This window comes from Crotalus tigris, unplaced genomic scaffold (genome assembly GCF_016545835.1).
Source record: "Crotalus tigris isolate CLP2741 ecotype Arizona unplaced genomic scaffold, ASM1654583v1 scf7180000018435.730608, whole genome shotgun sequence".
Lineage (NCBI taxonomy): Eukaryota > Metazoa > Chordata > Lepidosauria > Squamata > Viperidae > Crotalus > Crotalus tigris.
Genome location: NW_024097001.1, coordinates 547,969 through 572,445, shown reverse-complemented (window position 1 = coordinate 572,445; position 24,477 = coordinate 547,969). Strand labels below are relative to the sequence as shown.

General features: G+C 39.9%; 1 protein-coding gene across 6 annotated transcripts in view; it reads left to right on the top strand.

Annotated features, from left to right (window-relative positions):
- The first annotated feature begins 9,136 nt into the window (after nt 1-9,136).
- Nucleotides 9,137-24,477, top strand: part of WDR37 (WD repeat domain 37) — a 54,213-nt gene continuing 38,872 nt past the window's right edge. For 2 of the 6 annotated variants that reach the window (XM_039352486.1, XM_039352481.1), the window contains exons 1-2: nt 9,138-9,398; nt 22,549-22,726. In XM_039352486.1, coding sequence (XP_039208420.1) covers nt 22,589-22,726 — 138 coding nt within the window. In that variant the 5' untranslated portion in view covers nt 9,138-9,398; nt 22,549-22,588. Of the gene's footprint in view, nt 9,399-20,720; nt 22,727-24,477 lie in introns of those variants that run through there. The other 4 variants (XM_039352487.1, XM_039352484.1, XM_039352483.1 and 1 more) reach the window with 3 other exon arrangements.

The window sequence follows — 24,477 nt, the reverse complement described above, 5'->3', positions numbered from 1 at the left end:
AGAAAGAGATAAAGGTGGAAGTAGAGGAAGTAATCCTTAGTCCCCCTCCCTATGTGCCGCGCCTTTCTCTCATGCCCCAAGTGCCGGTAGCGGCAGCCGCTGTGCCTGGAGATATGCTGTCAGCTGCCTCTGCTGTGCCCGGGAACATGCAACCAGCTGTGAGACAGAAAAAGGGGGAGGCTGTCGGCTCCCAAGGAGGAAGGGGATTTGGAAGGTCTCTCTGTAAATGTTAGGGGAGAAGTAAGTGAAGAGGACATGGCAGGATGTACAGCAATTGTTGAATATTTTGTTGACTCCCGAGGAAAGGGAGAAGTGGAAGGCTGCTGTTAGGCAGTGCTTGAGAGATAGATTGCCAGCTGTACAGGATATACAGTCAGAGTTGGATACAAGGGTACCAGAGAAGGATCCAGAATGGAATGCACAGGATCCACCACAGATGAGATTGCTGAAGGAATATCAGAATTTAGTAGTAGAGGCTCATCACAAGGCTGGAAAGCCTCCGGTGAATATGTCAAAGCCGCTTTTGTGATGCAGGAAGCAGATGAAAGTCCAGAGAGTTTCCTGCAGAGATTGATTGAGGCTTATGAGCTCTATACTCAGGTTGATCCAAGGAGTGCTGATAACGTGAGGATGTTGAATGAGAGGTTCATAGCACAGAGTTATGATGACATAAGAAAGAAGTTGCAGAGGTTGGAGGGAGCATTAGGGAAAAATACTACTGCGTTGTTGGAAGTAAGGAAATTGTTTGTTAATAGGGATAAGGTGGAAAAGAAGGAGCGAGAGGCGAGGATGCATAAAAAGACAGAGTTGTTGGCCATGGCGTTGCAAGGAGGGACTGTGCTGGGACCTAATCAGTGTGCTAATTGCAGAGAGGAAGGTCATTGGCAAAGGGAATGTTCTAGATGGCAGATGAGAGGAAGAGGTTGGAGAGGAAGAATAGGTAGAAGACGTGGGGGTGTTGAAGGTGGACCCACCACTAGGCTTCCCTTTAGGGGAAGGGGACAGAGAGGAACCCGAGGGTATAAAGGAGATTGGGATAAAGAGAGGGAAGTTGAAGGGATTGGATTGGCAGGGACCGGATGGATGGATTGAGCAAGGACATAGGGCTTTAGGCTGGGAAAGGAAGCAAGCAGTGTTAGCTATTGCTGAACCCCTAAATAGGCGACAGTTAAGGGACTTTTTAGCTTTGGCAGGATTTTGTCGAATATGGATACCAAATTATGCCTTATTAGCAGCACCTCTTTATTTGGCTACAAAAGGGGGTGATACAGAGCCCTTCAGTTGGGAGGGAGAACAAAGGAGAGCTTTTAGGGAAGTGAAGCAAGCCCTCACATCGGCACCAGCCTTGGTTTTGCCTAACTTAGAAAAGCCTTTCGACCTATAGGTAGACACTAAAAAGAATATTGCATTGGGGGTGTTGACACAACAATTGGGGCAGTGGCAGTGCCCAGTGGCATTCTTATCTAAGCAATTGGATGGGGTGGCTACATTGTTCGAAGGTTCTTGCTGCTATAGCAGTCCTTTTACAGGATTGCAATAAATTGACCTTCTCATGTCCCATAAGTGTCCACACTCCTCATGCAGTCCATTCTATTTTGGACAGATAGTAAATATGCTTTTTTTGACTTTACATGTTCATGGTGCTGTGTACAAAGAGAGAGGATTTAGGGATTCTGCGGGCAAATATGTGTTACATGGACACTTGATAAAGCGTCTTCTCGATGCAGTACAAAAGCCAGCAAAGGTTTCAGTTATGCATTGTAAAGGGCATCAGCGCGGGGTGGATAAGGTGGCCTAGGGAAATCGGAAAGCCGATGGACTGATTTGGGCCATCAGGGGGGAGTGTAGACTCTGGAAATGGTGCAGGAACTGAATAAGCAGGTGGAAAAACTCAGAAACTACGTTATTGAACAAACACCACCTAAGTTGATAACTAGATGTCATCCTTTTAAACCTGGAGATAAAGTGAGGGTGAAACATTGGAAGTGTGAGCAACTGGAAGGGAGATGGAGAGGGCCTTATGAGGTAATAATGGCCTCTCCTTTAGCAATAAAAATTGCAGAGTCCAAGTCCTGGATCCATTGGACCAGAGTCAAGGCAGCAGCAGATCCCCTTTGGACAGTGACCAGGGACCCAAAAGTCTCTACAAAGCTTACTCTTAAACGTGTTTAATGAATGTTCTATTATTTGTATAACAGATATTATAGTAGTACAAGTGTATCCTGCATATATATCTACGGCTGCATATATATCTACGGCTGTTCGATTGGATTCAACACTCCTGCTAAGCCACCCTGGAAGGTGGCTTTCTACGCACGGGAGAAGAAAGGATGGAAGGATTATTATTGCTTTTATATAGTACTATTGTTGCATGTAATAATGTTTATCTCTTTAATCTAGGCCAATGGAGCAAGCCAGAGGAGGCTCCCAGTATTGTTCAATCTTATGTTATAGGCACTGGCACTTGTGATGGGCACCCCCTATTGGTTTCTTACCAGAATGCTGGAATGGTATTTTGCCTCATCCTTGTCAATTCCCACTAGCGTTTGACAGAATAGTTAAATAAACTTGCATCACTAGAAAGCCTGTCAACTCTGAAGCCTGTCAATATGCTGGATATATCCTTAGGAAAGGCATATGTGTTAGGGCCCCTTATAAGAAACCTCCTCCTCCTGTAACCTTGGATTGTGGGCCTCCTTTATTTTGGGGTTGGCAACAAGTCACTCGCAGTTGAAAACGGGATGGAAGGGGACTTGCATTGTATGTGTAATTCCAGTGGAGTTTGGAACCACTATCCGGAAACCGCAAAGGAAGCAGCCTGAGAGAAAAAGAAGTAAAAGGTCCAACCAGAATAAGGATGTGCCCCATCCATTGGAGTCAAGGATGCAATATAATTTGTGGGTCCAGTTGGCTAAAATAGCCAAACAACAGATGTTTGCCTTTCTGAAGCATATGATATGGAGAATCTGCTGTCCACATGTTTAATACCAGTGTGTGTTCCAGTCACAGTGGCCAGGGAATTTGGTCACTATGTGTTTAAAGGACATATAAGGTATGAAACACTATACAGTTGGGGTCACATTTCTAAGTTTTTGCCACCCGATGCTCTAGCCTTACATACTCCTAATGTAGCCATTGCAGAAGACTTACAATGTGCACATATTAAAGGCTGTGAGCAAAGTATACCCTACCTCATTGTATGAAGGTAAGCCAAGAAAAGCTGAATTGCACATCTTTCCAATCAGTGTCCTTTGGATATGCCAACATATGGTTGCCCAGGGGATGGTTTTTTTTACATGTGGAAAAAACACTTTTAATTATATTCCTGCCAATCTAAGCACAACATATTGCTGTCTAAGCAGATTGACTACCTTTCTACCAGATAGGTCATTTTTTACCTCCTTCAATGTCACACGTTACAAAAGGGAAGAGGTTTTGGATGAGGACTGTGACTCCTCTCGTACTCTTTTGAACGGGGCAGAATATAATGCCTTGGCTATCTCATTGGTGGGAGTTCCTGCACTAGCTGTTAGAGCTCATGTCAGTATAAACTTTGTGGCCTGTAATTTGGCTAAAACTATAAACGCCACATCAATAGCCTTGTCTACTATTAACCAGGAGATGGTAGAATTACGCAAGGCAATTTTACAAAATAGGGCAGCCATAGACTATCTTCTGCTCCGCCAACATATGGGATGTGAGGCCTTTGAGGGAATGTGCTGTTTTAATCTATCAGACCAATCCCCAGTTATAAACAAGCAAATTAAAGTGCTCCATAAAATGGCATTAGATTTGAAAATAGATACCCTGGGAAGTTGGTGGAGTAACTTATGGTCTTGGCTTCCAATGGGTCTTATTGGTACTGTCATAAAAGCAGTGGTCATCTTTATTGCTATTATGATTAGTAGCTGTTGTCTCATGCAATGTGCCTTCTCATTGATGAATAACAATACTGCCAAAACGAATGTCAATACTTGCAGAAAGAAAAGCAATTGCTCAAGTTATGGCCATGTGGGAATACAGGAACGAGGAATACAATAACATACAAACAGCAGACCCAAACATTACCGTAAGCATTACAGGTTGAGACTCATCTGCAAGGTTGAGATAAGTCTCAATGGGGGAGTAAAGTGGGAAGCTGGAAAAATACTGATTGTCTAACTGATTGTCTAACAGAAATTGTGGGTGAAAGGGAGGTTTCCTGCCTCCCAGATGACACATAAATTTAGAAGTGCCAGATCAGCCCAATATCCTGTTTTTAACTTTGCACATGATATATTGCAAACTGCCTAGCACATGATATATTGCAAACTGCCTAAGTAGCTTTTCTATGTTAGAATAAGAAACTGTAGAATATAATCATGTATGGAATATTCTATGATCAGGAAATAATTACGTATTAAAGAGTATAAGAATGTTCACCCATGCCCCTGTTTGGGGTTCAGACCCTTTTTGCTGTGATTAGCTCTCTGAACCTGCGCAATAAATCTTCCCTTTCTCAAAAGAGCTGACTCAAGTCTCTCACTTCTACAACAATCATGTCTTCTGATTGTTAGTTGGTGTTCATGGATACCTTCTGCCAGTCTTCTGCCTATTTGTCCTACATGGTGGTTGTTGCAGTTCTTGTGTTGTAGTAGATGACTTCTGTTTTTTCTTCTGGGGTTGTTGGGTCTTTTGGCATGCTTAGGATGTTTTGATTTAATTGTAAGGTTACACACTTTTTTACAATGAAAAGGACACAAATAAATTGAAGAAAAAATATCGTAAATAAAAGAAACACTTTATTCATTGCAACAATAATACAGACAACTTCATGTGCAAAGTTTGCCAGCTGGGTGTTTTGCCTGTTTTGTAGAAATAGCTGCACATGCACACATACACACCATTCAGAATCACATTGAGTCTATCCCCTCCACCTACCTTTAGTAAAGTTCCCCAAGCTGATTTTTGCTCTATTGCACCAAAGCTTTGTGAGACCAACTTCCAACACATTCCAAGGGGGAGGGAACCAGCCCCCACTCAGGTGATTTGCAATTCTTATGCCCTGACTAAGGAAACAACAGGAAAGAGATCCCAAACCTAAGCCCTGAATATCTTGCAGTGGTGAACTCAGATTGGGAGTCCTAGAGCTCATTATGTGCAATTTAAAGAAAAACTTGATAGCTGGTTTGCATACTGGCTAACCTCAATTGGACATTACAAACCTGGATGCATTGAACTAAGTGCTAAGGCAGGAAACAACCCTTGAAAATGGGTAGTCAGTGGTCATGTACTAAGGAAAACTATGGCTGTGAAGAATTTTGAGAGGAATGTGGAAACCTGACTGGAAGCTAAGAGTGACATCCAACATTTGAAAATGATTGGCACAGAATATTGGACACTATAAATTTCTTTTCCACCTAACAAAATTTTTGCTCTGACTTTTAGAACTTTATGGGTTGCAAGCTCCCCTTTTGGGAGCCACTAAAGCAGTGGTTCTCAACCTTCCTAATGCCATGACCCTTTAATGCAGTTTCTCATGTTGTGGTGACCGCCAACCCCCCATCCAGCTGGCTGTGGAGATATCAAAAACTTGACAAAAAAAGGAAAAAAAATGGGAAAATATAGGTAGTCCTCGACTTATAACAATTCGCTAAGTGACTGAAGTTACAACAGCACTGAAAAAGCGAATTATGATCATTTTTCACACTTATGATTGTTGCAGCATCCCCAGGGTTATGTGATTTACATTCGGATGCTTGACAACTGATTCATACTTATGACGTTCACAGTGTCCCAGGGTCACGTGATCAATGGCCAGGGAGCATGTCCAGCTGATCACTCAGGTTGCAGAGTGCCTGTGGGGGGTAATCTGTGGGTCTCTGGGATGGGACTGGGGTGGGTGCCTGCCTTCCCTCTCTTCTCTCCCCTTGTCCCTTCCTTCCTTCTTTTCTTCCTTTCCTTCACCTCCCTTAGTCTCTTCCTCCTTTCCTCCCTCTCTCCCATTGTCCCTTCCTTCTTTCCTTCCTTTCCTTCACCTCCTTCTTAGTCTCTTCTTCCTTCCCTCCCTCTCTCCCATTGTCCCTTCTTTCTTTATTTATTAAAATTTATAGACCGCCCCACTCCCGCAGGATTCCGGGTGGCTAACAATAAAAACACAATATAACTTAAAAAGACAAACAATACAGTAACATTCATCCAGGGGTCAGATTTTATAAACCCCAGGCCTGCCGGAAAAGCCAGGTCTTAAGCAGCTTGCGGAAAACCAACAGGGTGGGAGCGGTCCTAATCTCCGGGGGGAGCTGGTTCCAAGATGTGGGCGCCATCACAGAGGAAGTCTCTTCCTCTTTCCCTCCCTCTTTCTCATTGTCCCTTCTTTCCTTCCTTTCCTTCCCCTCCCTCTTAGTTCCTTCCTTCCTTCCTTCCTTCCTTCCTTCCTTCCTTCCTTCCTTCCCTACTATTGTTCCTTCCTTCCTTCCCTCTCTCATTGTCCCTTACTTCCCTCCCTCTTCGTCCCTTACTTCCTCCCCCCCTCCGTACCCAGGAAGGGACAAGGGGAGGGGGACAGGCTGCCAGAGGCAGATGAGAGCTCCGCCCAGTTCACTTGCTGAGCTTCACCAGAAAACATGCCTCTTGCTAAGTTAGCAGAAGCCCCAGGACAAGGAGAGAGAGGGAGGGAAGGATAAAGAGGGAGGCAAAGAAAAGGAAGGAAGGAAGGGACAATGGGAGAGGGAGGGAAGGAGGAAGAGACCAAAAGGGAGGGGAGGAAAGGAAGTTCCAGCCAGCAAAGGCTTGGCAGCCTGGCTGCTGAGGAACAGAACAGCGCAAAGCCAAGAAGAAGATGGCGGTTTCCTCCCAAAGGGGGCTCCTTTTCTTCGCCCCTTCTCTGGGTTTGTGGGGAATTTCTCGTCACCAATGCTGACAGGTGCTCCTTCGAGCCCGCCGCGAGCTTTCTCGCCCCCTTTGCTTCTCCCCCCCCGCTTTTGTGAGGATTGTGGCGCCCTTGGGAACCCCATCGTGCTTTGAAGCTTAGGAGGAGAAGTCCCTTCCTCCTTCCCTCGCTCTCTCCCTGTCAAGCCCCGGTGGGCTCGACATGAACAGGTGGAGGAGGAGTCAAGGACGGGCAGGGTGGCAAAGGAGATCGGCGGCCGTTGCCAGACTTCCCGGCTGACAAGCGCAAGTTCGGAGGTCGCCAGCTGATGGGCGCAGGAGTAGGGTGCTGCGGCGGCCTCCCCTTCCCTGACCTGCGTGCATGAAAAGTCAATCCAGTTGCTGCACAATGAGTCTCTAGGGAGGGCGGGGCCTTGCTCTGTACCTGCACTCTTCATGTGCCCCCTGCAGGGCACATTTGGTAGTTTGTGCAGACTGCCGCCAAGCAGCATATTTTCCACAAACAAGTGAGGTGGAGCGGAGGGGAGGAGGGAGAGAAGGCGGTTAACAAGACCTGCCTAAGATCATCGCAAATATGTCTTCCGATGGTCTTAGGTGATCCCTGTGAAAGGCTCATGCGACCCCCAAAAGGGTCACGACCCACAGGTTGAGAACCGCTGCACTAAAGGGATCTTTTTCTGCTGCCTCCATTAATGTCTTATTTTTTTGGCTTAACCGTTTAAAAGCTTGCCTACCAAGTCTCCCTGACCAGATCAATTTTAATGTTGTGGCAATAAGTGTGACATTCTCACACTTAAGGCACAAAGTGGGGATTGAGGAAAGTTAGCCCAGAGAAGGAAATATTAAAAGGGCAGAAAAATATATTTTTCCTCAAAAGGATTTTTAAAACCAAAAACCAACCCTGGCCTCATCTCTTTGCCCCAAGCAGTAGCCAGCCCTATACAAATGCAAATGTAAAACCGTCAGAAAGTTTGTCAAGACAAAGAGACTTAAAATCTGCATACCCCACCCAAACTCTAGGAGTCATTAGCCCCATCACCAGGGAAGTAGGATATGATACAATGGGGCAAAAAAGTATTTAGTCAGCCACCAATTGTGCAAGTTCTCCCACTTAAAAAGATGAGATGAGAAAGGCCTGTAATTGTCATCATAGGTAGACCTCAACTATGAGAGACAAAATGAGAAAACAAATCCAGACAATCACATTGTCTGATTTGGAAAGAATTTATTTGCAAATTATGGTGGAAAATAAGTATTTGGTCAATATCAAAAGTTCATCTCAATACAAAAGGCTAGAGGGGGTATAAAAACCCCTAACCCATGTGCTCTCCCTCTCTTCCCTCTGCTCTTTCCTGCAAGAACCATCTTTCTGCCTCTTCAATAAACTGTTACTTTCTTCCCAAAACAGTTGCCCTGGTGCTTATTTATCCCCGGTTTGGATGAACCAAGATGAAGACTTACTTCTGACACTATATTTACTCATACTGAGGCAAATGTACAGTACTTAGTCTGAGATCAGGACTGCTATACTTAGAAACCTCCAAGAACTGTTGTCCAATCATAAATTTTAACATGAAAAATTAAGTACATGACTGATGATTAATTATATTAAGTACATTTAACTTTATTATAGGAGTAAATAAAACGTGTGTATAAAAATAAAAGTGGTATACAAATAAAATATACACAGAATAACAATTTTTAAAAGTATGCTCAAAAGCATAAGGAATAAAGGGATGCAGTGATATGCTGTTAAATTGAAAAACCTTTAAATGGTTTTTTTCGGTTAGTAGCAAATGTTGCAAAATTGGGTGCAAACTTCATAATTTTCAGGAACTCCTAAGCTTGAGGATTAAAAATTCTGGGAAAAAAGTGGTAAGTAAATGGAACAGGAGAGGTAATGTAATGGGTAAGTACATGCTTTGTGTTTAATTCGTGGCTTGTTTTAAATCACAGATTACATGGGTTGCTTTGGCACAATATAAAAAAGCGGAAACCAACAAGCTATGAAACAGATGAAGCCTGCTTTGCGCACCCGAACTCAGTGAGGCTTGGTGGTCCTTTTCTAACAAAACTGCCCAGGATGAGCTCAAGTCGTGAGGCTGGAGGACCATTAACCTCGCGAGCTTTTCCGCTATCCATGCGGATCCGTCCCAGAATTCCAGGAACATCCATGCCATGTCTAGGCCCTCACCGCCACAAACTCATGGTTCCGTCCCCTACGGTGTCAATCTCTATGGTGGCTGGAGGGCTGGAGGGCTCTTCCGGGGAAACAGGAAGTGAGATCAGGGGAGTTCTGGAGTAAGCGGTTTTGATGCAGCTCGCCTCGGGGGGAGAAAAAAAAAAAAAAAGCTCCAGATCTGCAGTTCGCCCGCCGGCGGCTCCCTTGTAATTTCCTTCCTTACCGATCTTCTCCCGGACGTCTTTTGTCCTTTCAGTTCCGTGCCGTATTCCTGCCTGCGCCTTTTGGTAACCTCTCCCCCTCCGGGTTTGGGAGCCACCCCCTCCGTTTCTCAGCTGGACTTCAGGTGAGCCTTCCCCTCCCCTTTGCGCGGCATGGGGAAGACTGACAGGCGAGGCTGCTGGGTCTATTTTGGGATGGGGAGGGGGCAGGGACGGTGCTCTACCGTGCCCTGTGCCTTGGAGAACCGTTGGACTACAACTCCCATGGGTCTCAGCTTCTTTACCCTCGTGCCTTTGTAGCCCTCCATCGCTCCCAGCCAGCCAGCGCCCCCTCTCTCCGGCTGATATGGCTAGAGATGATGCAGTTTATATCTCTTAAGCTGGGGATGATTGGACCTATAGCCTTCGCCATATGTCCTTAGCTGTGTGAGGGGAGATTGTGAGAACAAACAATTGTGGTTCTGAGGAACAAATATTTGCTTTCATGATTTGGTACGAATGCAACGGCGATTGTTCTTTCGAAATTTTCTTTCACTCTTAACCATTCATGTTTCCATCCTTTCCATGCCTGTGAGAGAAGATCAGTTTTATAAAGACGTACTTAGGGATACTTGCCTTATATGAATGTAATAGAGGGAAGAAAAAAGGAAAACATGACCGACCTGATATATGTTTCTGTATGTGTGTGTGTATAGATATATATGTAGTCAGATTAGCTCTTCAAAGTTAAATGAAAGTCTCCTTCCTTCCATTCTTCTTAAAATATATATTAAAAGTACACACTGTTATTTGAAGAAGGGTGTTAACTCTTCTTATAATACTTGCTCCAAGACATGTACTTTATAAACAATTGAGGCAAGTTAGGAAATTAGTATTGGGCACACTGCCAATTTTTGTAGCTGGCCTGTGGTATTTTAATGAGCTGAAAAAAATACCAAATATATAATCTCTGTAATAAAATGACATCTTCTCATAATCTGAGGATTCATTAGGTAACTGAAGTCTAAATTTTAACTAAACCCAGCTTTAAAAAAACATACAGCTTAAACAATGCTTTAAAAAAAACGTTATAGTAATTAAAATTTTTGGTCAGTGATAGAACTTACGATCTCTGTATGCAGATGCCTCAGATTTTGTTGCTGGCTTTCCTGGTAAGATTTACAAATGTTGTTAAAATGCCAAGTTATGGTACACATTTAAGTTAAAAAATAATGTATTATGATTGCTTGATGAAATGTTTGGTTCAGATTTTTGGACTTTTTTCTGAATTAGAGATGCTGTGAGGAAGCTCAGTGGTTTATTATTTGATTGCAATATTTACTTTAAATGTGTATGGCATCATAACGTGAAACTTAATAAGGGATCATGAGAAATAATGAAAATTTTCTTGTCTTTCATATAAAATAATTATTTCATAATAATATTTAGCATAATAATTGCTAAGTAAGTACAAGTTAACATTTATCTACCTGTTGTTCTTATTATGTTTACTTGGACAGATAGAATTTTATTTTGAACTCCAATGATGGTCAGAATATTGAAAACATTAAAATTAATAAAGAACCTCCTTGTGGACTAATAAATGTAATAGTAAAGTCAGTATCCAGAAAAATAACTGTAATTATAATAAATTTGAAGTACTATTTATTTATTAAATGCATTTGTGTGAACTTCAGTAAATGACTCAGTGGTTGATATAGAATTTACAATACAGGTAGTGTTTGACTTACGATCACAATTGAGCCCCAAATTTTTGTTGCTAAGCCAGGTAGTCATTAAATGATTTTCCCCCATTTTATGACTTTTCTTGCCATAGTTGTTAAATGAATCACTGCAGTTGCTAAATTACTAACATAGTTGTTAAATGAATCTGGCTTCCACATTGGCTTTGTTTATCAGAAGATCGCAAAAAGTGATCAGAGTGTCCTGGGGTCATGTAATCACCTTTTGCGACCTTCTGACAAGTAACATCAATGGGGAAGCCAGATTCACTTATAACAACTATGTTACTAATTTAACAATGCTGACAAGAAAGGTCATAAAATGGAACAAAACTCACTTAACAACTTAGCAACAGAAATTTTGGGCTCATTTGTGATTGTAAGTTGAGGACTATATCTGTACTGATTGCTCAGGCTTGTGGTCTTTCATCTTGAAGTAAGACTGATCTAATTTTTTTCCTCACTATGTTATATTTATTATATTTTGGTTAGTGAGATAAGTGGCATAAAAATTAAATACATAAAATAAATATTTCAGTATGCTTCTTTTTGGATTTCATAGATAGCAAACATCTAATGCTCCACATGTAAATACTCTTCATTATGGCTTTGTAAAGCCCTTCACAGTCCTAGCAGAACCATAGTTTGCAAGGACATGGAAACACAGACAGCTGAGGAAAGCTTCCAAGTAACTGTATGAGCCTTGTAAAAGATGTGGCTACTTTATGGTCTCCAAGGAAGATATTTGGTGCTGAGATCCATTGCAAAGTACTTGTTATTTATGCTATACTGCATAGCCTTATTTTGTGAAACTTGTGTTCATATGTTTCTAGTGGTGTTTTGTTTATAGTGCTGCTCAAAAACTGATATTAGCTTCTATGGAAGACAGAGATCCTATAATATGTACAGTGCTTACTTTCAATGCTTCATATTTAACGCTTGTAAAGAAAACTAATATTTCAGCAGTGTATGATCTGGGTTTCCTGCAATAATTACTTCTTTGACTTTGCCAACTGGAACTTATTCTGAATTAAAGTTCTTTATTGTGAAGCTATTTCATCCTTTTGTTGTACTGTTATTTTGGTGCTGATATTTCACTCCTGTAAAGCGTTCTATTTTGTCAGATTTTAATGATGGCTCAGAAACCATGGCCACCATTAACAGTAGCAAAGGAGAAAAGAAATTAGACTGATGGTCAATTTCTGTCCCTATTGCAAATAATATTTTGCCATTAAACACATTTTAAAAGATATCTTGCTTTTTTACTTTTACATTGGTTGTCACTCTCTTCAATTAATAAAACTCAAGTGTATCTGGGCTCAATCTGTCTTTTAGCTGAGTGAAGTAGAAGAGAGAGAACTAACTGGAGTAGACACCCTGGATAACATATGTTCAGTGCTATTTCCAGTATTTTTCTTTGCTTAATATAAACACGTGGATCTTATCTGTCAGTAAATTAAGTACAGTGCCAGCTCATTTGCGAGATCACTGTTGGCACAGTGTTTTGAAATGTTATCTTTTATCTGTATTATGACAAACCTATTTAAATATACCAGGGCTTTGCTAACTATACATAGATAAAATGTCATATAAACATTTGTAAAATAAACATTAATGTTCTTTAGATGTGCTTGAATTGCCTTTCCATGAGATAAAACTGCTAAACCAATATTATTAAATTGGCAATAGAGTCAGTTTTAAAAAGCATTGTAAAAAAAGTTGTAATTCATTGCTTTTTTTTCTGCCTAGAAAGATAGGAATGTGGATTCCTAGAAGAGAGGAATTAAGTTGGATCTTTGCGCCTGGCAGTCCAGTTTGTAATTGTACCCACATTTTGTGATTACTATAAAAATTGGTGGCTCATTTGTTACATAAATGTTATCTATGTGGAGGATCTAATTTCTTAGTGATTGTTTATTTAAATTATTAAAAAAATCCTTGAGCATTTAACTTAATGTCAGTTATTGTCATGGTCAATTTATTAGACAGCAAGTAGAATTTATTTTCTACAAACAAAAGCCCATTGCTTAACTAATCTGAAATGTTTAGTAAACTGTTGTCACACTTCAATGTGCTGATTGGCATTTTGCAACTGCTTTCAAGTCATATGGTTGTAACTGAACTAGTGTTGTGTCACAGACTACAGTGTGCTATATTTGTTTTGTGTAAAGTTGCAGTAGCCTTGAAATATCCTACTTGGAAGTAATTTACGAACAAATGAAAATTAGGCCCAAATTTTTATGAAATGGTAGAACTGTATCTGGACTGTAGTCTTTCAGATACCAGGAAGGGTTTCCTATTGCTGATTACTGCTAGATAGAAAAAAGCTACTATCCATATCTTCATGTTTCATGCAAAATCATTTTGAGTTCTATTAGTATATCTCTTGATCTCATACCATTTCATAGTACCTTTGAGTCAAGATTGACTTTTAATCACTATATGGATACGTCCACACAGTTTTCTTGAGAAATAGTTTGGAAAATGATTTTCTGTTGTCTTTTTTTTTTTTTTTTTTGAGAAAGACTGTGTTCACCCTTTCTAAAGTGACCTTTTCCCACTAAGGCTCCCATAAAGATCTTCACTTCTCAAAATGCCAATCAGAATGGGATATTAGCTAGGAATTCAGAGACCATACTGGAAATAAGAGCTCTATAACAGTAATGGTAAACCTTTTAGAGACCTAGTGCCCAAAATCTGCCCCTGCCCCCACTCCACCCCCCTTCCCACCTCTGCTCTGCCTCCCCATCCCCTGCCCCGCTGCCCACAGGACCACTCACCACCTCCAGGCAGATCACCCAGGCAGCCCAGCAACACTATGGCGGCCACACCCTCTGCCCGCACCTTGCAGCATCAACTGCATGATGGGGCATGAGGGCAGAGTCTTGTCTATGCTGCCTGGCTGCCATGTCCCTGGCTGTGCTGCTCCGTGTAGGCCATGCTCGAGGGCGACTCTCCTTCAGGGGAGCTGCTGAAGAGGAGGAGGTCACAGGGGAAGACAAGGCTGGGGCAACAAAACGTGTTCCCACAGAGAGGGCTCCGAGTACCGCCTTTGACACCCGTGTCATAGGTTCGTCACCACTGCTCTATAACTTTCAATGCATTCAGGAAAGAGAAAAATATTGTTGAACAACTGATTTTTTTGATTACCAAAATCAATTTTATTGTAGAATTTTTGGCAAATCGTTGAAGAACTAGTTTATCTAGGTCAATTTGCAAAGCCTCATTCTTTTTCAGTGTATGTAACTATATTCTACATTCTTCACTGTTTAGACTAGCCGGCTGAGGAATTCTGACAGTTGAAGTCCACATATCTTAACATTTCTGAGGTTGAGAAATGATGGCTTAAAGTAGACCATAAAAGGCTCAATTTTTTAAGGTCCAGAAGACTTTCCACAAGTCTTCTGTTTTTGCTGCAGAGAGTAGCTCAGCTCCTCTGTGAAAATCTTGTCATCTTTCATATTGTGAAAATATTAAGGATGCAACATTTTAAAAAGCAAATTGCATCCATTTATTCCAGCATGTCTTTTGAAAGTGTAATTGTATAACAATTTTATTTGAAATTTAGGTCCAAAATCACAGTTTGAAACAAAAAGAAATAGAAATCTTGTCACCGTTTGCATATTCCTTCTACTACTTTTCCTATTTTTATGCAATTTTTCATGGAACAAGAAAGGAAGCTCTCTGCTTTAGTCATCCTTTCCATGTTTGGATACTTCTGGTAACCAAAGATAGCCTGTTAGCTTTCAGATCAGATATGCCAGTGGAATTCTCCCTCCCCCTTTTCATTACATAACACATTCTCACTATTAAACTGCTGATAAGCAAGATTATGAGAATACTAGCTATTTCTGTGTTAGGTAATTTAAGAAGAGAACCTTAGAGTACCATTGCTAGAGCTTTAAGCATGACCTTTCTTGTTTTCTCCTAGAACATTTAAAGCCAATTAATTATACTTGATCTGAATGTAGAAAGCATTCATCAAGAAATGAGGTATAATTATCAATTGTTTATTTTGTTATTGTATAGAATACTTTTTTAGCTTATGTGTAAAATTTATCAATATATGAATTATTTCAAGTAGGTGATTTTCTACCACGCACTTGATCTATCCTTATATAAATGAATTGCAATTGTGAGTATTTGTAAAGGAATTTAGAGCTGACCGTGGGGATAGGGAAGAGATGAACAAGCCATTAAAAGTGACTTGCAGAGAAAAGTTACACAATTCTTACACCAGAACCAAGAGAACTCTGCCTTGATTTCACTTCTATAAGATGGGACAAAGAAACTTCAAGATTAAGTTATTCTACTTTAGTACAATAAAAAAATATTCCTAGAATCCTATCATGTCTATTTCCTGACCTGGCCTACCTTAACAACAGTATTTAAGCAATCACATGCTGACATATTATCCAATGAAATATAATGGTAAATCAGAGTGTCCATGTCATTGGAAGAGGGGGCTGGAGTCTCATCTGATAATGCTGGAAAATTATTTTACTTATTTGTATTCTGCCATTCTTAAAGGCTCTGTGCAGCTCACAAAACATGTAAAGAAGAATCTCCCAACCAAAAAAAATAAAATAAAAAAGGCACTCAAGAGGAAGAATGAAAAAAAAAATCCCATCCAATACCACCAGGGACAAAAATAAATCTAAGTCAGGTATCTGCTAATAAATGTCAATATCCATAATTTCCTTGTGTAATAGATACAGCTCCTAATGGCTCTTCTGAAGCCCAGCTGGCAATCAGATCTCCATAGAAGGGAGTTCCAAAACATAGGGCAGTGATAAAAAAGGGCCCATTTCCTAAGTCAGTAGTGGCGATCCTATGGCACGGGTGCCAGAGGTGGTACTCGGAGCCCTCTCTGTGGGCACACGTGCCATTGCCCCAGCCTTGCCTTCCCCTCGACCCCCTCACCAGCAGTTGCCCTGGAGGAGAGTCGCTCCCGAGCATAGCCCACGTGGAGCAGTGCAGCCAAGGACATGGCAGCCAGGCAGCGTGGACAAGACTCTGCCCTCACGCCCCATCGCACACAGTTGATGCTGCGGGGCGCAGGCAGAGGGCGTGGCTGTCATGGTGCTGCTGGGCTGCCTGGGCAATCTGCAGCGGACCCTGGAGGCGGTGAGTGGTCCTGCGGGTAGGCAGGGTGGGGCGAAGTGTGTGCGGGGCAGGGGGTGGAGTGGGGGCAGGGCCAGTTTTTGGGCACTTGGTCTCTAAAAGGTTCGCCATCGCTGTACTAAGTCCTATAAGATGACATTTTTGAAAAGACTAGACCTGGAGGGAATTGAGTCTATTTAATCTTGATTGGATGGCCAGATGAACAAGGGAAAAATGTCTGTATATAACCAGGTCCAGGGCATAGAGTGTCTTAAAAGTGACAATAGCATATTGAATTGCACCTGAAACCTACTTGGCAACTAATGCAGCTTCCAAAACAATGGGATTGTATGTGTGTCATCTGAATATAATGGAAAACAGCCATTGTCATTCTGAATGCTACAGTTAAGGATAGCCCTTCTGCAATCCAAATGAGTGATTCCTAGAACATTAATTACTCTGAACAGGGTTTCCAAGGGTAGCTGTGTAAAAGATCTCCTGGCTACAGTTGCCATCTTGTCTTTAAATTGGAACTGCACAGTCCCATATTTGTAGATTACCTCTGAGCACATGAGTACCACTATATTCAGAGTCAAAGATGATATTGCCTTGGACTTATTTCGCTCATAAACTCAAAACCATTGTTTTCTTCCTACCCAGAGCTGGCAGCCTCTAGGTACTGGGTTAGCATGTCACCTATTTGGACAGAACTGGCACTTGCTATGGTTCCAGGAGAGAGTAAGGTGTCATCTATGAAGACTCTGGGCATTTAGAGATATTTCTCCACATAATGTGGTTATTGGTGGAGCAGGTCTCTAGATGTGGTTCACATACATCCAAAGGTTGCTTTTATAGTTGTTTGTACTCCATGTAATATTTTGAGAAAATAGTTTCAGTGTCAAAAGGAAACATAATTTGGCTTCTTGAAAAAAGATTTGTAGCTCCCTTTTACTAGTTGAGTAATTTAAAAAAAATCCTTGTTTGTATGAGTCAATATCATTCAAATGAACATAAATATTTTAATCTCTCTTGCCATATCAGACATTGTGTATATTTTGGAGTGGAATGCAGATACAAATCCGCTTAAAGCTTCACAGTAAAGTATTTTATAAAACTGCATCTAGTAGACCCAGTGGGTTAGAACAGTAAACCTTTTTGAGAAATTAAGGTTTTACTTCGTCTTTAGCCATAGAAATTCTCTTTGGAATAAGTTCTACCTCAACTCAATTTACCTCATAGGATAGTTTTTGTGGGGGAAAAATAGGAGGAAAGAGTGGAGAGTGTGTTTTCCTTGAGGAAAAGATGAGAGAGATTTTTAAAAAGAAAACAATATACTGGGAAGGTTGCTGAAACAGAGAAACTTGTTAAGCAGGAATAGTCTTGCCACCTTTCCCTTCCTGCTTCCTTTTGCCCAATAATCATAAAAAACAAAATATGTCTTTGGGAAATTCTGTCAAAAGCCATTTTAGCATGCTTTGCCTGTAGCAGTGACATGAAAATGCTATCACGGTAGGGTTGCAGTAATGTCTCCTATGCATTATGACCTGGTTGTGTCACTTAGGCAGGCTATGGCTAAGCATGTCTTCTCTGCCTGCTAGAATTTCCTACCCTAAATTCATGTCAAAATATATAAGTTTAGATCTTATATATGTAATGATTTCACATGGTACTTTGATTAATCATGTTTTGTTGCGATTGTATAGAGTTCTATAGCCCTACAGATGTCTTTTGGCAGGCATCAATGTTGAGGTGGCATGAGCAAGCTGGGATTCTAGTAAAGTGGGCCATAGTTCCCTGTGAGAGAGGCTTAACTTGGAGACTTGCAAACTGATTTGTTGCAAGCTTTCATCCACCAAGAGATAAATAGACCTTAAACAGGTAGTCCTCAACTGATGATCACAGTTGAGCCCAAAATTTCTGTTGCTAAGTGAGACAATTGTTAAGTGAATTTTGTCCCATTTTACAACCTTTCTTGCCACAGTTGTTAAGTGAATTATTGCAGTTGTTATGTTAGTAACACACTTGTTAAGTGAATCAGTCTTCCTCATTGACTTTGCTTGTCAGAAGGTTGCGAAAGTTGATCATGTGACCCTGGGACACTGAAACTGTCATAAAGATGAGTCAATTGCCAGTTGAATTTTGATATGTGATTATAGGGTTGCCACAATAGTTGAACAGCTTGAAAAGGCGTCATAAGTCACTTTTTTCAGTACTTTAAAGAGTCACTAAATGAACTGTTCAAGGACTACCTGTATTTATGTATTTATGCAGAAATACTGAAAATTCAAAAGGATTTACAAACTTTTAACTATTGCTACCTAATAAAAAGTAATTCCATTGATATTAACATAAGTGAATATAGGAGGACAGCCTGAAAAAGAGTATAAACTATATCTAGAGCTATTTATACATGAAGCTTTTTCTGCATTGTTTTCGTGATGTGTTAATTTGTGAGATAATCTATATCAGGCATGTCAAAGTCGTGACATCATGTGATGTTGCACGACGTATTGGGACTTTTTCTCCATTGCTGGCAATGGGGGGGGGTGCAGTTTTGGTGTGACGCATCTGGCCTGTGGGCCGGCAATTTGACATGCCTGATCTACATTGACTGTGTTGTTGCATCCACTAAAATTCTTGATTTTTGTACATATTATTTATGCATCTGATGCATGAACATGGGTGATAGGATGTTAGTATTGGGAAACACAGTGGTAATTTTAGCTTTCTAAGCCTGGGGTGTCAAATTGCTGGCCCACGGGCGTGATGTGTCACTCTAAAACTGTACCCACCTCATTGCTGGCAATGGGAAAAAAGTCACGATATGTCGTGATACATCACATGACATCGCGAGTTTGACACCCGTTGTCTAAGCTGTTAGCATTTTGTAAAGAATTTTTATCTAGTTCTCAAAATGGATGGTTTTTTGGGTGGGGTGGGTTATGCCTGGTCTGCTTTTTTTTTAATGTTTAAGCTTTACAGTGTCTGTCTAAATCTGACACTGGTCAGGCATGTACACGGGTAGTCCTCAACTTATAAATAATCGCTTAGTTCATAGACAAAACTTAGGAGCTGAATTCAAAGTTCCCACAGCTGCAAACCACTCCCCTCCTTAGTTACTTGATCACATTATGGCTCTTGGCAAGTGGTGCTCATTTATGGCGGTTTGTAGTATCCCATAGTCACCTGAACACAATTTAAGACTTGTCAGAAACTGCTGTTTACTTCTGGTTTCCAGAAAAATACCTTCTTTTCGCGTAATGGATTCTCTTAACAACCATAGTATTTGCTTTATAATCACGATGCTTGCTTAATGTCCAGTGCAAAATAGGTAAAATTGGTTGCAGGCCATCTTAACTCACTGAACAACTGGCACAAGTTATAAATATAATTTCAGGTTTAATCACAATTCTAAACTGAGGATCATCTATATAGCTCAAACAATCTAAGTATTACACAAGTAACAAAATAGTGGATGCCAACATGATTGAATACAGTTCCCAGGTTTATTTTATATTACTGGTGATTTCTGATGTTCCTTTCTCTTTAAGGTGGAACTGAAAAGTACCGTAACAAAACAGGAACTTGTTGTAATGTTGTATGATAGGAATGACTACATACCTCAAGGCTAGAAGTTTGTGTGTACAGAGTTAATTCAAAAAGAAGGAAATGCAAATCTCTGATTACTTAAAAAAAAGTCTGAGAAGACATTTTATAATATGTAGTGGATGGTTTTGTTGTATAATCTATGGTATAAATTTGGTGTACTCTTTAGCTCTGTTGTATGGCGCCCAGAGTCACTTGTTTGTGAGATGGCCAATTATATAAATTGGTTTAATAAATAAATACGTAACATTTATAAATTGGCTTTACTTAAGTTGAAGCTTTGCTTGTTATTCACATAAAAATTCACCTGAAAATAATAATGAGCTGTCAGTTCTTGTGATTGAACAGAATTAACTAAGAAATCATTTTAAATTGATTTTCCAGAGCTTCCTTTTCACTGTGTTAATTTACAAAGTTTACACTTATTCTTTGCCTATACTTTTTATAATCTTGGATTTTCAAGACTGGATAAAGTGTGTGGGGGGGAGGGTGTTTAATGTTTTCTCTCACATTAACTCTAAACATGTTGATTTATAACTCCCATAATTTCAAACTGTAATGGCTATAAATAATTAAAATTTAATAGACACAAAATAATCTTTCTACACCAAACAGAATATGCTTTTTTTTTTATGTGATCCAAGCATATTTCAGGTTCCCTCTTAGAAGAAGCTCTCTTTTCCCATGAAGGAGGAGAGGGGTAGATCTGTTAAGGGGAAACCTGCACTCCCAAGATTGTTGCTAGTACCTGTGCAAAAAAGTATTACAAGTAATCCTCATTTAATGATTCATTCAGGAGCCATTTGAAGTTATGATGGTGCTGATTGAATGGTCGTTAAAGGTGGTCCTCAACTTACAATCACTAATGACCCCAAAATTTCTGTTGCAAAGTTAGTAAAATGGTTGTTAAATGAAACTGGCTTCCCCACTAACTTTGCTTATTGAAACGTTGCAAAAGGTGATCACATGACCCCAAGAGACTGTAAATGTCATAAATATGAACCTGTTGCCAAGTATCTGAATTTTGATCAGGTGACCATGGGGATACTTCAACAGTCGTGTGAAAAATGGTTATAAGTCACTTTTGTAACTTTGAATGCTCACTAAATGAACTGTTGTAAGTTGGACTATCTTGTAGCTGGTCTTTGAAGCTATAGCTGTTTTCAGTGCTGCTACAGTCATCTGATCAAATTCAGGTCCTTGGCAGTTTGCTTGCATTTATGACTGTAGTGGTTGCTTCAGCTCCCCCATATGCCTCTCCCCCACCTCTGCCTTTTTCATTGCATGCCCTGCATGCTGCCCTTACCTCTCCTTGCTTCCCCCTCACCAGATGAACTCTGACATATACTTCCTCGGCTGATGAGGTGTGTGAGGGAAGGCTGCATGAGGGCGTTGCAAAGGACCTGTGCATGCATATCAGCATTGGGAGGAAGAAGACAATGAACGTCAGCTGAGAGTGCTGGGGAAGGGCAGCAGGGGGAGGTGATGACAGAGTGCAGGACAGACATGTGGGGAAGAAGCAGAGGCGGGCAGGGCAAGAGAACTGTAAGTTCCTCACCCGACAACAGTGTTATCCTGGTCTAATGATACAACTGTAACTGTTAGAACTGCTATCCATAAGTGATGCAGTCACTCGATGTTTTCCCTAATGGCCACTTCACTTCAGTGATGGAACTTCCGGTTCCAATTAATATAATTAAGCAAGGCCTACTTGTAAAAAAGAAAAAAAAAACTGTTGCTTTTTTTAAAAATTTATTTTGAAGTTTTAAACAGAATGTAAAAACTGACACAAACTAACCAACACAAATTAATAAAAAATAAAAGGAATAAAAAAAATTCTAGTGAGAAATAATAGAAAGAAATAGGAGGAACTTCCAATTTCTTCTGCAGCAAAAATAAGTATTGCAATATCTTCTATCGTGATTACAAAAACCCTGACTTTTTTCTACTCATTTTTTCTAACCATCAAAATTACACATCATAGGTGCATTTCCCCCGTTTCATGCAGTAAGAAAGTTAATTTAGCTGTCAAGGAAAGTTGCTGCATAAATGGTAGTTACTTTTTAGTTTCTAAGAAAGAGCTGTTAATTATTGCAGACAAAACTAATTGAATTTGAGATAGGTAAAGAGACAGAAAATGGTCCTTGCTTAATAGGGTCATATATAGTGTTGGATTCAAATAGGGTACAGTTCACTTGACACTGCAGAAATGTCACATACTTTGATGGTTTAAGAGAGCCAAATTGCTCATGCATGAATGAGAGAGGTTGAAGAGATTCTGTCAGGTAATTTAGTTTAATCGAAATTCATGTTGTATGGAATTAAATTTTAAGATGCATAACAGTGACTTAATAGAGGAAAGTATTGCAGCATTAATACAGCTATTTCATAGTACCAATAGGATTAGTTGCTGAAAACTTTTGGGGAAGTAGTAGAGTTTATGATCTTGAAATTTGTAATTTAGAACAGATGCAGTTTTTGAATCTAAATAATTTGCTTGTTATTGCCATTCAGGCATCATGTTCTTAGGCTCCTGACTTTGAATTTGTTTTGTGGAAGTGACTATAGATGTGGGTTTCTTAGAAGCACTTTCGATTTTTCATAGGGATTGTATTTGGAAAATAGTTATAATTCAAAGGGATTTTTATATTTATGGAATGGCTTCATAATTGGCAAATAACATTAAAAGGTATGTGGTAAGATTTTTCACTATCTCATTGCTCATTATCTTAATATCTTACCGCAACGAAACACTTTAGTAGGATTAAATGTTTCCCTTACATTTGTTACTTAGAAAGTAATTTCTTACCTAGATTAAGTTATAATATTTAATACTTGGCTTTAGTTTATCTTTGCAGTTATTGGAAAGTGATTGTTTTGAAGTAATGCCCACAGAAAGTGGAAGCTGTGCCACTGCTCGCCAAGCCAAGCAGAAACGAAAATCCCACAGTCTTTCTATACGAAGAACCAACAGTTCTGAACAAGAGAGGTCAGGATTGCAGAGGGAGATGCTGGAAGGCCAGGTAAACTGGATGGAAAGAGGGAGTTTGATTTCACTGCTATCTGATCAAAATAGATTAATATTCTGATAGAATCCCTTAATCCCCCAGTTTTGTATTCTCCGTAAGTCCTAAAACAAACCTAAAAACCAAATGTCAAAGCAAAGTTGAAATTTCCTATTCAAATGTAGGGAAAATACTTTTGATACTTGGATATATCTCTGGGTTTCTTCAATTACTGTCATGACAGTTTCTAAGAGTCTTTGAGTGTACAGGTAGTCCTCAACTTATGACCACAATTGAGCTCCAAATTTTTGTAGCTAAGTGAGACATTTGTCAAGTGAATTTTGCCCTCTTTTACAACTTTTCTTCCCACAATTGTTAAATCACTTCAGTTGTTAAATTAGTCACACAGTTGTTAAGTGAATCTGGCTTCACCATTGACTTTACTTGTCAGAAGGTCACAATAGGGAATCACATGACCCCGGGACATTGCAAAGTTCATAAATGTGGATCAATTCCCAAGCTTTTAAATTTTGATCATGTGTCTATGGGGATGCTGCATAGGTCATAAGTGTGAAAAACCTCAAAAGTACCTTTTTCAGTGCTGTTGTAACTTTCAATGTCACTAAATGAACTATTGTACGTTGAGGACTACCTATAATTCATTTTCTGGCTGTAGTATGAATTCAATCTATAGCAAATAGATAACACATCCTGAAAATCTGATTCAGTTCAATTCTGTATATGTGAGCTGTTTTGTTTTGGGAGATGTCTTGAGTTCTATTATCTCTGTCTTTTATTTTTTGCCCTTCAGTGTATATGATGTTTCAACATTCATAGCATTTTCCTGCAAGCTTATTGTAGGGAAGTTTATTTGAACATTTACATTTCAAACATAATTTTGAAAATAAAGTCATTATCTTTCAGAATTTTTAATTGGTAACAAAATCTGCAATCAAACTCTTTGTAAAATCTCGTCTTTGCTGTAGGATTGAACTGTTTGTAAGGGATACTGCTTTACTCATCTTGTTGTATCTGGTATGTTATGGATTATTGAACTAAAAGAGAAGTAGCATTGAGGATCTGCCAAGGGTAAATCATTGTTAGACTGCCTTTGTGCACTATTATTGATTTAAAATTTCAAAGTTTTAAAACAAGTAACTATCAGATGTAAACAATCAAACCCTTACATAAAGAGTTCAACTAGCAACTTTATTGTTCTGTGCCTATTTCACAGGAATCTTCCCCAGACCGGCAGCTTTCATCTGAGATGAGGCTCAAAGATATTCAAAGCGGGGAGATCAGACCTTGCTCTCTTGTGTTTATGTAACATCCAGACTAATTTCTCACTTGAGCCCTTCTCCCAAGTGGGACTGTTGCTCACCAACAGTAATTTACCATTATGTAATATTAAATGCAGAATCTACTATTGTAAACATTAGAAATTTGCCACTTTTGAATTAAATGGATTAGTTCTCCTTTGTCTGAAATGAAGATATTTCATGATGGTATAAAATCTATTTCTGCCCCTTTGTAGATTTACTGAAATCTTTTTTGTGTGTCTCCTTAATAAGGTTTTGTTGGTAAACCCGTTACTCACAAAATTATCTTTTCTTCAAGCATAACTTTGTACAGGTCCATTGTGTGGAAAAAGTAGTGTTTGAGAAAAAGTGGATAGGAGGATGGTTTCAGTTTGAAATCTACGCTTTGAAATAATGGAAATAGCAGGCTTTGCATAAAGGGCCAATTGCACAAAAAGAACAAACTCCTGG